Here is a 14,892-nt window from a genome sequence, read left to right as displayed (position 1 = left end):
ATTGTTGCATTTAATTATACTCATAGAATCTTAGTTATCCTAATATTTAATCTCGTCGTTTATCTAACTCATTCTCTTATCTTAACGTGATATTTTCTTTTTCTTTTTTTTTTATAGGTATTTACACACGTCTCTTTGGAAATAATACAAAAAAAAAAAAAGAAGAAGAGAAATATAATATAAAAGTGGATCGGAAACGAAAAAAAGGGAGGAAGTGACGGGGAAAAAGCTAATAGTCATGGGCAAACAAAAAAGGGAAAAAATATTATATTTTTTTTTCTCGCGTAACACTTTTATCGTTTCTGTCCACTTGGGTTATTATCACGCGTGTGCCGCCGCCGTCACCGCCGCCGCCTCGGATTCGAAAGCAAAGAAGACACGGACGGCACTGATAAAAATAATCGTGATCCAATTGCCGATAAGTTATCGCAACTTTAGTTGGATATATCCTTCTTCTTCTTCTTCTTCTTCTTCTACTTCTCTTTCTCTCGTGTTAGGGCTTGTTGCGTTACGGACCGTTCGTATCATCGCTAAAATTACTCGATTCGAATCTTACTTAGAAGCACACCTTACTATTCTCTCTCTCTCAACACACAACAGACTCGTCATATGTGAGATTTCTACCTAATCTATTTCTCCGTTTATTATATCTAATCGCTTTCGTAGTTTTCTCTATCTCTTTCTTTCTTTCTTTCTTTCTTTCTTAAGAAGACACATAAATATATCTTAGCGAATATTACAAATGTGAGTCGTCGTTGTTTAATCGTCAAAAATAATTATTCTATTTTTTCGAAATTCTTTTTATTTATTTCTTTTTCTTTTTTTATCTTCAAACTGAAATGTGTCATAAATTTGGATGGACGTTTATATAATTTTGGTAGGATTTCAAATAATTTTCTTTTTCTTTGTTTTGACCAATTAGATTTTAATTTAATTTTATTACGTTTGTGATAGTGAAATATGAAAATTTTTTATCTCGACGCTTAAACCTTTTTTTTTTAAAATTGAAAATAAAGTTGTTGTTCGTAATCGAGTTAACCTTATTCGTTTTCAAAATCTCGATTTAGAAATAACGTTTAACATTTTGATGCCAGAATATTTTGTCGACTATTACTTTACTGACTGTGTTGACTATTTTGCTGAACTTTTTTTTTTTTAGGATTGTAAATAAATTTATCATAATAATTATTATAGCCGCACACTAGTGTTGTTTGTTTGTCCTATGATCGAGTATATAAAAAATTATTTCGGTATATATATATTATGCGCGTTTAAAAGTTTAAAAAAGAATTCTTTTTTTTTCTCGTTGCATTAGAATTTTGAACGAAATAAAAGAAATCGATCGATCAATTTATCGATTTATCGTAATCGATTTAACAAACTAACGTGACCGTTAAATATTTTTTTCGAGAAACCTTATATATAATATATTATCTTTGTTTAAATATTTTTACTTAGAATTTTTTACGAAATATTATCGCACGTTTTTTTTTTTTTTTAGAAATCCTCTTATGTTAGATTTTATTATCTTTTCGACAGTAAAGAAAGATAAATTGGGCAACAGGAAGAAAACGTGAAATTCGCGTAAACCAACAAATGTTCTAAGAACGAAACGAAACGAAACGAAACGGAACGAACCAACCAACCAACCAACCAACGAAACGAACGACATCGTAGGCGCTAAGTGTCATCGCTAAAATTACTCGACATATATATATATATATATACTTCTCTCTCTCTTTTTCTATCTTTTTATTTCTTTCTCTCTCTTTCCAACGAATTGGAACTGGTGTCACCCACTATATCACAAAAATGCTACTGTCCAATAAAAAGTTGACCAAAATTTAAATTTCACCAACTTTTAATATTCAACAACAAACATTTTTCTTTTCTCTTTTCATATAAATTAATTTCAAATAATAATGAAAATAAAAATAAAATTATATACAAGCGTTAGAAAGTAACATTCATTGTGATATTTTCTTCTCGCAATAACTATGCTGTTTAACTTCAACTCGACGATGTAGATGATAAGAAGAGATAACACATTGTTATCCAGTTTTAATCGTTTAGATCATCTCTTCTTTCTAATTTCAAATATTTTCGTTAATACTTATTTTGAATCATATTATTCGGTTAATTAATTACTAAAATTTAACAATTATTTCAAATCGTATAAGCAAGCTTGCAAGGAAAGAACAAAATTAAATTAAAAATAAATTAAAATTCGTTTATAATTTCTTGAATTTTCAATGCACTTCTTCTTCTTTTTCTCTTTCAAATAACGCAATGAAATTATTATTTGATCAAATTAATTATAAAACGTGGAGGAGAATGAGGAGGATTTTTTTTTTCTTTTAAATCTTTACGATCATCTGAACAAAATTATTTTTATTTTTCTTTTTTTTTTTTTGTAAGTAAACAAACAAATCAAAATGTTACAATCTTACGCATATAATTGGTGGTGATATCGTTCGTTTGAGATGCATCGTTAAAATAACTTTGAAAACGAGTTTTCGTGCGAGTATACGTACGATGATGATGATCACGTGCGAAGAAGAAGAAGAAGAAGAATAAGAATAAAAAAAAAGAAGAAGAACCTCGGGAACGCTAACCGGAAATGACGAGCGTTCCTTTAGCGTCCGCGGTCTCCATTTGGACGACAAAAGATATTCGCGCGAGCAATAAAAGCAGCAACATATTTGCGATAGAAAAAAAAGTAAAGTGTTATTGTTCGAGATGGTAGTGGGGTGTAATATAGTAATAGCGATAATCATAGAGTTTGCAATGGTAGAAGTGTGAAGATATATTTACACAAAAGTTTTGCTCGATATCGATAAAAGGATGAATCAAACTCGCGTTTCCTTATCATCGTGCACAATTTTTCTCTTATTTCTTTTACACGAATACGTATTTATAATACTAAGTATTATCCAACGTGATAGAAAAGCAAATACACACGTATTAATAATTTTATATAACGTTATTATTATTATTCGTAAATTGTTTCAATAATATCTGAGTAATGTGTTTTTTTTTTTTTTTCAAATTTCCCGCCCAATGTGAACTACTTTACCGGCCGGTGATAATTCGAAGAAAAAACAGAGAACAAAGGAATTTGATTTTTTCGAAACGCATCCCGAATATCATTGTTTTTTATTTCAAACAGCTATTTTAAACATCGTATAAATAAATAACTTTAGAAATATATTTCCCCGTTGTGTCGTTTCTTGTATTTGTAATAAATTTTTCAAAGGTGTGGCTGGCAACGGACTTGTTTGTTTTACTTTTTCGCTCTTATATTAAAAATATGATAATAAATAAAAGAAAAAAAGAAAAAAAAAAAGAAGAAATGACACGCACGCGTCGTCGTCGGTCGTTCATGAACGTGTAAATAATTTTTATGCGAATGCACCATCATTATCATCGTCGCCACCAACCACCACCACCATCACACCACCGCCGCGTTGTTAATTTCTTATTTATTTTTTCTCCCCCTTCAATTCTTTCATTCTTTTTTCCCCCTTTTTTTCCTGTATTCTTTTTTACCCTAAACGCAACGTCGTCGTCGTCGTCGTCGTCGTCGTCGGTTGGCATGCGAATGTGCTTTACGTTTCATGAGACGCGGGTTATTCGCTCTTTCTGTTCTTCCCTACTAGTTTTCTTCGTGAGGACATGTGATGCACAGAAATTGAATATATATATAAATGTATAATGTGTATGTGTATTTATGACATGTATATATGTGTGACTTATGTATAAGAAAATAACGAATACATTGACACGAAAGTATATATTCGATATGATATATATATATACTGTATATGTATCATATATATGTATGTTCATATCGATATATATATATATATATACATTCATAGATATCACATGACATATATATATACGCAATTACATACACAGAGACAGAATAGCAAGGAGCACACGCGGTCTCGGTGATTCTATAAATAAATGCATTTGCTGTTCTAATCTGCCCTGGGTTCTTGCGTTGCACAGCAGACAAAGGGCGATATCAGCTACCAGAAAATCATTGCGAAACGTGCCCACAAAGAAAGAAAGCAAGAGAGAGAGAGAGAGAGAGAGAGAGAGAGAGAGAGAGAGAGAGAGAGAGAGGGGGAGGAGAAAGGTGGGGAGGAAAGATAAATATTTACGACGACATTTTGAAAGCGTGGAGAAAGAGTCGATTCGATTAAAGAAAGTAAAGAAGAAGGAAACGATAAGAACCAAGAAATTACGCACACAGGCGACACATACACATACATATGTGTCTGTATAATATATATGTACGTGTATATAATATTTATCAAATACATATCAAAGTTAGGAATGATTTTACGCTGACGATATATTTTATGTTAATTTAAAAAAAAAATACAATTTGTTAAATTTATGTTAATCATATGTAAATACGCGTATACGTAATATATTTGTGCTTTTATATACGTTTGAACGTAATTATGTTGATTGATTATGGCAAAAAGAAAGAAAAAAAAAAGTATTATAATTTTACGTAAGGTTAGTAATAAATATTTGGAATATACATTTTAAGTAAAATTATATGAAAATGGAGATAAGAAAGATATTTTAATTTTTTCGAAATGAGATCTATGATTGGTACATCTCTTTAATGTTCTTTAAAACATCGCACGTTCTACTTTATGTCAATGAAAGAGGTCGATAGGCGACCTTGCAGGGAATTCCATGAAAAAGTTATTCTCGTGTGTCGCAGTCTTCTGTTTTTTCTGTTTTTTTTTTTCACTTTCATTTTTTCCCTTCACATATACACCTGAAGAGAGACTCTTAAGTTTGAATGTTTTCTAAACTAAAAAAATAAAATAAAGTTTAATGAAGAAAAAAAAAAGAAACCTATTTTCAAAAATTATAACTACCACCACTACACTACTACTATTACTAATTATTATAATTATTTGCACGTATACGTTGATAATTATGACAACGATTGAAAATAGAAAAATGTATATTATAATCGTGGTAACGTGAAATAAATCATGCGATGCAGTTTTCTTTTTTTCTATTAACTCACAAACATTGTGTTACAATTTAAAACAAAGCATGCGAATTTTTTGATATCATATTAAATAAATAATATAAAAATAAAATAATAATAATAATAATAATACTAATAATAAAAAAGGCAAACTAAAAATACGTTAAAGGGAATAAAACATAGAACGTGAATATTAAAAAAGTGGAATATTTCTTAAAGAGAAACTGACTAGGAGAGTTTTAATTGTGATTAAAATTTTACAATTGTTTCAAAATGTTTCAAATATTTAACACAATCAAGTTTATTAATCTAAATGTATATTAATCTTTAAAATTAGGTTTTAGCATTGGGGATTAAGGGGATATAAACATAATACAAAAAAATGTTTATAGGAATGTTGAAATTTTTGCAACGATGATATACATAAAAAGAAAAAAAAAAAGAGAAAAAAAGGTAATAAAAAGAGACTATTATTCCCCGTACGTTTAACGATTTGTTTGTTCCACGAAAAAGAGACGACCGACGACCCAGCGTGGAACTTCCAACCAACGTTGCACAATATTGCACAATTGTTTCGTTCGTTCGCATCGTTGCTCTATCTCTATCTATTTATATCTTTCTCTTTCTCTCTCTCTCTCTTTCTCTTTTTACCTCTTACACATTACTAAACTTTCTCTTTCAAGTTCATATAACATGAGTTTGATCATTAAAACACGGTGGATTAAATTTTACACATTATACTAATTGTACGAAAAAAAATAATATTTTATGATTTATTAGATATCTTATATGATCCTTAAATTACTGAGGTTTTTTTTTGTTTCTATAATATAAAAATTAATCTAACAAAAATTGCGCATAAATTAAATGGTTAATTTAATATTTCATAAGATAAACATTATTGTATTATGGTTGTATCCACAAGAACAAAAAAATTTGTACTAATATCAAAAAGCGTTGTCCTATGAATTTTAATTTGAAATTCACGCAATTCTTCTAGAAACAATCCAATAATATTAATGACAATCAATTCCAATAAAAAAAAAGAAAAAAAAAAGGAAATTAATTTAACGAATTAAATTGAAATATTTTCTATCTCTCCTCTTCAAGAAAAAGCTATAGAAAAGAAAAAAAAAACTTTGTTTTAAATTTTAAATACAAATCGTTAACAAAAACACGTAGACTTTTCTCACATACTCACGTATTACGTATTACACGCTTATTTTTGCGTATCTTCACTTGTATATTAAATCAAGAAAACAAATTATTTTACGATACCAACCCATCATGACGCATTGTAAACGCGTAATACGAATGATGACCGAATAATCTGTATATAAAATTAACAAAAAAAAAAAAGAAAAAAAAATATAAATAAAAGGAAGGAGAGTAACATAAAATAATTACGAGAGGAAAAGTATATAAAAAAAAAAAATTTAGAAAAAAAAAGAACAAAACAAATACCGCAATATATAAAGACGAATTCGTTAGAATTGAAAGATAAGGGAAGAGAAACACGAATGCTTATAATCACGTTTATCATGTGGTTACCTGCTGATAAAGCAGTTCCTGTGCTAGGATATTCGCAATGTCGACTGGATCCATGGCGGTGGCTGCCATAATTATTCGTTGGCTATTATTCGTCGATTTATATTTATTCGTTCAATTGCGTTCGTTTTTTATTTTTTTTTTCTCTCTCTCTCTCTCTCTCTCTCTTCAATATATAAATATATTATAATCGTCGTCCACTCTCGTCGTCGTTGGTCGTCGTCGTCCTCGTCGTCAAAAAATTCAAGTATAACAAAAATTAAACGATTTATAAAACTAATAACAAAATGAAACAGAAAAAGAAAAAAAAAAGTATAAAAATTAAATTGTGTCAAAGGGTAACGATACACGAGAGTAATAAAAATTTAAAAAAAAAAAAAAAACAAAAAACAAAAAAGATCGATCGTCGAGATCAAATAACACCCACTAAACTAAAACAAAACAAAATGTCGGACAAAATTTTGACAGGAAGAAAATAATATATATATATATGACAATAATAATTTATAAATAACGAAATAATTAATAATAATAATAATTAATAATAATAATAATAATAACAATTATAATAATAATAATAATCTTGGATTTTCGGTCGGTCGGTCGGTCGTTCGTTTTGTGAGAAGATCTTGTTTTGGACGTCGGTGTACGCTTCTTTACTTCTTCCCTCTTCTACGTATATATGTATATATATATGTACGTATATATACTATTATGTGTGTATATATATATATATATATACCTCTCTTTATCTTTATCTCTCCTATCGTTCAACCCCTTTTATTCCCCTTCTCTTTTTCTTTGTACAAACACCTATATATATATATCTATCTCTCTCACACACTTTCCGTATCTTTATCTCTCTTCCTCCTCCTCCTCCTCCACCTCCTCCTTCTTCTTCTTCTTCTTCTATTTCTTTTTTTCTTTTTTTTCCTTTTTTTTATTTCTTTTTATATCTCCTCCTCCCCCCACTCTCTATCTCTCTCTCTCTCTCACGCACTTAGTATTTCTCTTCTACTCGGTATGGTAGCACCGTTCGATTATGGTTGCTTGGTTTGGTTTGGTTGTTCGATAGGATGAATAGTAGGTGCTAATAGTTTTGATACGGGGGGGGGCCCTGGAGGGCGGTTTGGAATAAGGGGTTGTTTCGTAGTTAATTCGTTAATTCGTTAATTGATATTTATCGTTCTCTTCTCACTATCGTTTTTTAAGTATTATTTTGCAAAAAGCTAACGTCCTCCACCGACGCCTCTCTTAAACTGAGCGTCTCGACGCCGAAGAAGAGAGAGAAATCTTTTCCCCCCTACTCCCCTACCCCACCTTCTAACCTCCTCCTCATTCTCCTCCTCCTCCTCCTCTTCTTCGTGGCCTTACACGACGAGAGGAAACCTAATCTAAAAATAACCTTTCGAAGTTCGACCATTTCTATATGTAGATGTACGCGCGTATACACACATCTACTACACAAACCACACGTATGCATATACAGTATCACTTGTGCCGAGTATACTCGGCTCTTTCACGTGAGTACACTCACACACACACACAACACAGAGTTTGCGAATTAGTACGAGAGAGGGGGATTGATGATGATGATGATGATGATGATGATGATGATGATGATGATAGAAAGAGACAATAAATATATATATATATATATATATATATATAGAGGGAGAGGGGGAACAAATAATTTTTTTTGTTCTTTCCTTTTTCTTACCAACCCCACTACCCCTACCCTTAAACCACCCACCACTTCTATTTCTTTCTTTCTCTCAGCACTTTATATTACTTTTTCTCTTTACGAGAAAAAACTATCGGCCATTATTTCGGATTACTTTTCCTTTTCTCTATCCTAAAACGAGAGAACGTGAAACAACGATGCGATGCGATGCGATAGGGTACTTATTTTTTATATTTTTTTATCGTTACCACCACGAAAAGTGGAAATAATATTTTCGTTCGAAGATTACACACTGTCTATCCCCCAACATTACCACCCCACCCCTTAAGATCGGTTATTCTTTTTTAGTCACAAATTTTCTTCAATCTTTCCTTATCATTTCTTTGTTCCTTCTCTTCCTTCTCCTCCTACTCCTTTTCCACCTTCTTTTCCTCGTTCTATTTCTCTTTCAATCTTTCGAAAAAAATATTTTTAATATTAGCGATCACAAATATATGTATCTTATTAAAATAGTTTTCTTTTTTACTTTTTTGTTTTTGTATAAATTTAATATGACTTCAATCGCAAAGATTCTACCCCTCCACCCTTCCTCTCTCAACAATTCGCACAAAATATTCACTGATAGATCTTTAATTGTAAATTCATTTTGTAAATATATTGTGATTTTTGTTTTTTTTTTAATTTGATTTTTTTCTAATACAATTTTTCTCTAATAAGTAAAACCATACAAGAAAAAGACAATCCAAGCCACCTCGTTCGATTTTTTTATACGACCAAATATTTGTTCAAACGCGAGCCCTTTTATATATCCTATACACACACACATACACACATACAAAAAGAAATATTCTTCCACTTCAAAGAGTTCAAAGAGATAAGAAAAAGAGAATAGGGGATAGGTGGGAGGTGGGAAGGAAGAATAGGATGGATACAGGGGAGAAAGTTTTATGACGCTTTTACGTATATCTGTGATAAAAAAAAAAAGAAGAAAAAAAGAAACTTTTGTGAGATTTTTCTTTTTTCCCCCCCCTCCTTCCTTCCTTCCACCGTTTTCTCAACAACGTAAGATTCTTTTTTAAATGTTACAATCGGAGTCAAGAAAATGTTCCAATTTTATGGTTTTATCTATATATAAGAATAATCTACGACGTTCTCTTTAACTCTTATCGAAATGGCAACTCGCAAACTGATTCTGGAAAGGAAATTATACTAGGAAAAGAAATAGATTCATACAAAGAAATATCAGAGATTGCAGTACTGTAAATTGTACAACTTTGCTATTTCTTTGAAAAGTTTTGGTAAATATTTTTTATATTACTAAAAGAGTGAATAGATTTTAATAAAACTTATATTAAAATAAAGTATACTCTTTTGTCTACACGTAGAATACCATATCGAGTTATAAATTAGGCATGTAAAGTTCAGGAAATGTCAGAGAATGCAATACTGTAAATTGTGCATCTTTGCAATTTCTTTGAAAAGTTTCGGTAAATATTTTTTATACTTTTAGCAAACGAATTTTAATGATTCTTATATTAAATTGAAGTACACTCTTTTATCTATAAGTTGAATATTTATTTCAGTGATAAATCGATTTGCAAAGGTTCATAAAATTGCAAAGAATGAGGTTCTGCAAATTTTTCCAACTTTGCCATTTCTTTGAAAAGTTTCGGCAAATAATTTTTATACTTAGAGTGAATAGATTTTAATGAAACTTATATTAAATTAAAGTACACTCTTTTGTCTACGCGTAGAATACCATATCGAGTTATAAATTTAGCATGTAAAGTTCAGAAATGTCTGTGAATACAATGCTGTAAAGTGTGCATCTTTGCAATTTCTTTGAAAAGTTTCGGTAAATATTTTTTATACTTTTAGCAAACGAATTTTAATGATTCTTATATTAAATTGAAGTACACTCTTTTATCTATAAGTTGAATATTTATTTCAGTGATAAATCGATTTGCAAAGGTTCATAAAATTGCAAAGAATGAGGTTCTGCAAATTTTTCCAACTTTGCCATTTCTTTGAAAAGTTTCGGCAAATAATTTTTATACTTAGAGTGAATAGATTTTAATGAAACTTATATTATAATAAAGTACACTCTTTTATCTACAAGTTGAATATTTATTTGGGTTATAAATCAATTTGCAAAGGTTCAAAAAATGGCAAAGAAAAATTAGCGGGTTAGGCATTGTGAACAATGCCTAAAACCAGGCATTGTTAACATTACCGGCCTAGGTTCCAAACCTCCCCCGGCAATGCTAACAATGCCTGGCCTTAGGCATTATTCACATTGCCTAACCTGCCAATTTTTCTTTGCCATTTTTTGAACCTTTGCGAATTGATTTATAACTCGAAATGATATTCTACTTATAGACAAAAGAGTGCACTTTAATTTAATATAAGTTTCATTAAAATCTATTTGCTAAAAGTATAAAAAATATTTGCCGAAACTTTTCAAAGAAATGGCAAAGTAGGAAAAATTTGCAGCATCGCATTCTTTGGCATTTTTTGAACCTTTGCAGATTGATTTATAACTCGAAAACGTATTCTACTTATAGACAAAAGAGTGTACTTTAATTTAATATAAAAATCATTAAAATCTATATGCTGAAAGTATAAAAAATATTTACTAAAACTTTTTAAAGAAATTGCAANGTGTACTTTAATTTAATATAAAAATCATTAAAATCTATATGCTGAAAGTATAAAAAATATTTACTAAAACTTTTTAAAGAAATTGCAAAGATGCTGAATTTACAGCATTGCATTCTCTGACATTTTCTGAGCTTTACATGCTAAATTTATAACTTGATATGGTATCCTACGCATAGACAAAAGAGTGCACTTTAATTTAATATAAAAATCATTAAAATCCATTTGCTAAAAGTATAAGAAATATTTACCAAAACTTTTCAAAGAAATTGCAATGATGCACAATTTACAGCATTGCATTCTCTGACATTTTTTGAACCTTTGCAGATTGATTTATAACTCGATAAGGTATTATACACGTAGAAAAAAGGGTGTACTTTAATTAAATATAAGAGTCATTAAAATCTATTCACTCTCTAAGTATGAAAAATATTTACAGAAATTTTTCAAAGAAATATCAGAGATTGCAATGCTATAAATTGTACAACTATGTAAACACTTGAAAGCTATCATCATTAGTGGAATCAACGGATGTTTTTAAATAAGACAGTTTTGAACAAAAAAAAAATAATAACAATTTGCAATTGTTTAGGATTAAGGAGAAAACAAAAAATTCTGTATGATGTTTGTAGGAAATGTTAAATGGTAGAGGAGTGGGGACCAGTTTTGTCATTAGAGAATAGTTTGTAGTAAGATCGATTCATCGATTGATCGATTTGTGATGATACTTGATCGATAATTGACTGTTGTAAAAATTATTTGTAAAACGTTAATATTATTTCTTATCATTCTTCTTTCCATAAAATTCTGACTCGATGTGATATTAGCTGAAATTACACTTTTCTTTATAGAAAAGTTTTAATTCGTATTTTTATTGTATAAATATATCATAGTTATTAAATAAAAATTTAATATAGAATATGATTTCTTTTTGTTGCAATGGTAAATTTATTCGCGTGTTCTCCATCATCATGGTTTACGATATTTGAAACTTTATAATATCGAAATATATAAATTTATGTAGAAAAGAAAAATTGTCGACTTTAGATTGAATAAATATATATATATAAAAAAAAAAAAAAAAAAAAAAAAAAGAAAATTGTTAAACGTAGTAATAGAAAAAAAAAAAAAAAGAAATCTAATTAACATAAGAACATTCTTGTTTTCTCCTTTTTATATTTTATTAATTTTTTTAAATCGATCATTTTTTGTTTGTTTGCAATAAAAAATGTTCAAAAATACTCAGCTGACTCGAGGAGTCATCGTTTAAACTCGCAATTTAATTAAGAATAACCACGACGAGTTAAAATTCCCAATTACTTTAGCACGACCCCGTCGAATGAGACTTAATTAGTTCGCGGTTTCTAAGTATAACACCTGTGGAACACGTCGCAAATCTTCTTCTTCTTCTTCTTCTTATTCTTTTTCTTCTTCTTGTCTTCTAAGTGTTCGGTTTCCTAAGATCGTAGATTTTGGACCATCGCCAAAATAAGTTTCTCTTTCAGTTTGAACAACTCGAATTTATATTAGAGAATGACAATTTCATCTTTTTTCTTTATTTTTTAATTCTCACATAGATTTATATTAAAAATTATTACCACTTGTGACATCGTGATCGATTAAATTCAAATATATTTTCACGCAATGATTTAATTAAAATTTAATTCAATTCAATATTATATGATATTATATTATTATTCTTTGTTTTTCTTTTTTTTTTTTGGTTATTTATAAATAATTATTAAGTATCAAATATCAGTTAAATATTATCATTAATATAGGAATAACACAAACTGAATGAACAAACTAACAATATACTTTCGAATAATAAACAAATTAATGATTTGAAATATTTTCAATTCAAAGTTATCGTTAGGAACGTTAAAACGAAGGTTTCTTTTTGTTAGTACGAGAGATCTTAAATATTAATTAGAAAATACATTAAAATGTGTTACATTGTAAAAAAAACTATATAAGTTGTGCAAAAAAAATGTGATTATATACATAAAAATTAATTAATTAAACGAAATTTATATATTGTTATTTAAAAATACCTAACATAATATCGATGTACCGCCATCCTTGAAATTCACGAGTAAACTGAATCTATTTTCTTCTATACAAGTTCTTTTATTGAATACTGTTTATATCATTTTCCAAAACAGGAAAACAATACAATAATAGATCAACGAATATTTCTGTAATATATTGCATATTTTTATGTATTTATATTAAACAACAATGAGCAAAAGTATATTAATTGATCATCCTAGATTACAACGGGGCCAAATTTAACGATAAATTTTTTCAAGAAGATTTAGATTTATACTCGTTATTTTTAATCTTTTAACATTATACATTTTCCTTCGATAAATGAACAATCAATCAAATTATAAATAAACTAACATTATTTCGAGATTCTTTTTAATGAAAAAGCAACAAATTGTGCATTAATGAAAAAAAAAAGGAAGAAAAAATTGGAAAATTTTCTAACGAAAAAAACCCAACCGTACTTTTATCTGTCCACACTCTTTAACAACACTTCCAGGATGTTGCAGCATTGTTATTATCAAACATTGATTGTTGCTTGGCGCCTCTGGCCTGAGGGATACGTATGTTCGATTTTTTTCTTTCTAATTTTTTTTCTTTTAACTCGTGGAATTCGTCAAAGGCGATTAGAGAAAGAAAGATTAGAGGGAGATGGGTGTAAGGGGAAGGGGAAAGGGGGAAAAGAGAGAGAGAGAGATACTAGAAAGGTATTTCAAGATTCGAAACGTTTCAAATATCTCGAATATTCGTGTTGTAACACGTAAAAAAAGAAAGAAAAACATAAAGATAAAAGGTACGAGAGGAATGCGAAGATAAATTATTGATAATTATTTTTTTTCTCCCAAACTGACAATGTGTTAAATAAAATTTGTAATTATTGATAAATATAGAAATATTATGATCGACAGTTACAAATGTGTGTGATCTGTGACGATTACTAAAACATGAAAATTAAATTCGATCAAGACATATTAAGTATGTAATATAAACAAAAAAAAAAAAAAACAATAAAATAAATCAATTTCGAAACAATACAAAATATATTATATAGAGATAATAATTTATATAAAATATAATCAAAATTTTAATTTCGTTTATACATCAATTTGTTCTACGAAATGAACAAATTGCATAATACATTTTTATTCTATTGCATCATTTTCTCGATTGATTTTATTGAAAGAGAGAGAGAGAGAGAGAGAGAGAGAGAGAGAGAGGATCATCAATTAATTGAAAATGTTAGATAGAATAAGGTGATGGTGGTGTTAGGCTAGTTATTTAGTATGTCGTGTTGAGTTTTTACGTCACTCGGAGGAAATGGCAGAGTCTGGTTTGAGAGTAGGCGAACACGAGATGGACATTTAAAACCAGCTTATCTCAGCTTGATACGCAAACATGTGCCAGCCGGATTACAATAAACAATTCCTTGTGTTTTATCAGCCGTATTGTATAGTAGGAGTTGCTGCTTGCTGCTAACAGCATGGAATTTTCAAAACACTAAACACACCAATCGGATCATGTTGGGTGTATACCAGGAGAGAGAAAGAGAGAGAGAGAGAGAGAGAGAGAGAGAGAGAGAGAGAAAGAAAGAAGAAAAACATGTGCGAAAAAAAGAAAAAAAGAAAGAAAGAAAGAAAGAAAAAGAGATTTGATCGTTGGATTATACGCGAGAGAATAATATATTACATTGGCTTTAGCTTTCGGAGTATCTCCATTACGAGATTGCGTAAGAATGGAAGAGGAAAAAGAGAGAGAAAGAGAGAGAGAGAGAGAGAGAGAGAGAGAGAGAAAAAAAGTTATATACGCCAAAGATATATATCCAATTTTTATTTCTATTTAATTATCTTAGATGATACTCTCTTGCACATTTGCGTGGCCGATGTGATTATTTTTTTTAATTTGTTTTATTATTTTAAAAATATGATTT

At 29.3% G+C, this 14,892-nt stretch overlaps 1 protein-coding gene across 2 annotated transcripts in view; it reads right to left on the bottom strand.

The window, feature by feature from the left end:
• LOC106787259 (transcription factor kayak) overlaps positions 1-14,892 on the bottom strand; it is a 55,513-nt gene that overhangs the window by 3,263 nt on the left and 37,358 nt on the right. The window contains exon 1 of one of the 2 annotated variants that reach the window (XM_014749474.1): positions 6,578-6,791. The exons of the other annotated variant lie outside the window; for it this stretch is intronic. Within the exon in view, the coding sequence (XP_014604960.1) occupies positions 6,578-6,646 (69 nt within the window). The 5' untranslated portion in view covers positions 6,647-6,791. Of the gene's footprint in view, positions 1-6,577; positions 6,792-14,892 lie in introns of those variants that run through there. 2 annotated transcript variants of the gene reach the window in all.

The sequence above is a fragment of the Polistes canadensis genome, unplaced genomic scaffold, assembly GCF_001313835.1.
Source record: "Polistes canadensis isolate GaletaPanama2010 unplaced genomic scaffold, ASM131383v1 scaffold_4, whole genome shotgun sequence".
NCBI classification, from domain to species: Eukaryota; Metazoa; Arthropoda; class Insecta; order Hymenoptera; family Vespidae; genus Polistes; species Polistes canadensis.
The sequence above is the reverse complement of the archived record's forward strand: the minus strand, read 5'-3'. Positions and strand labels throughout refer to the sequence as shown.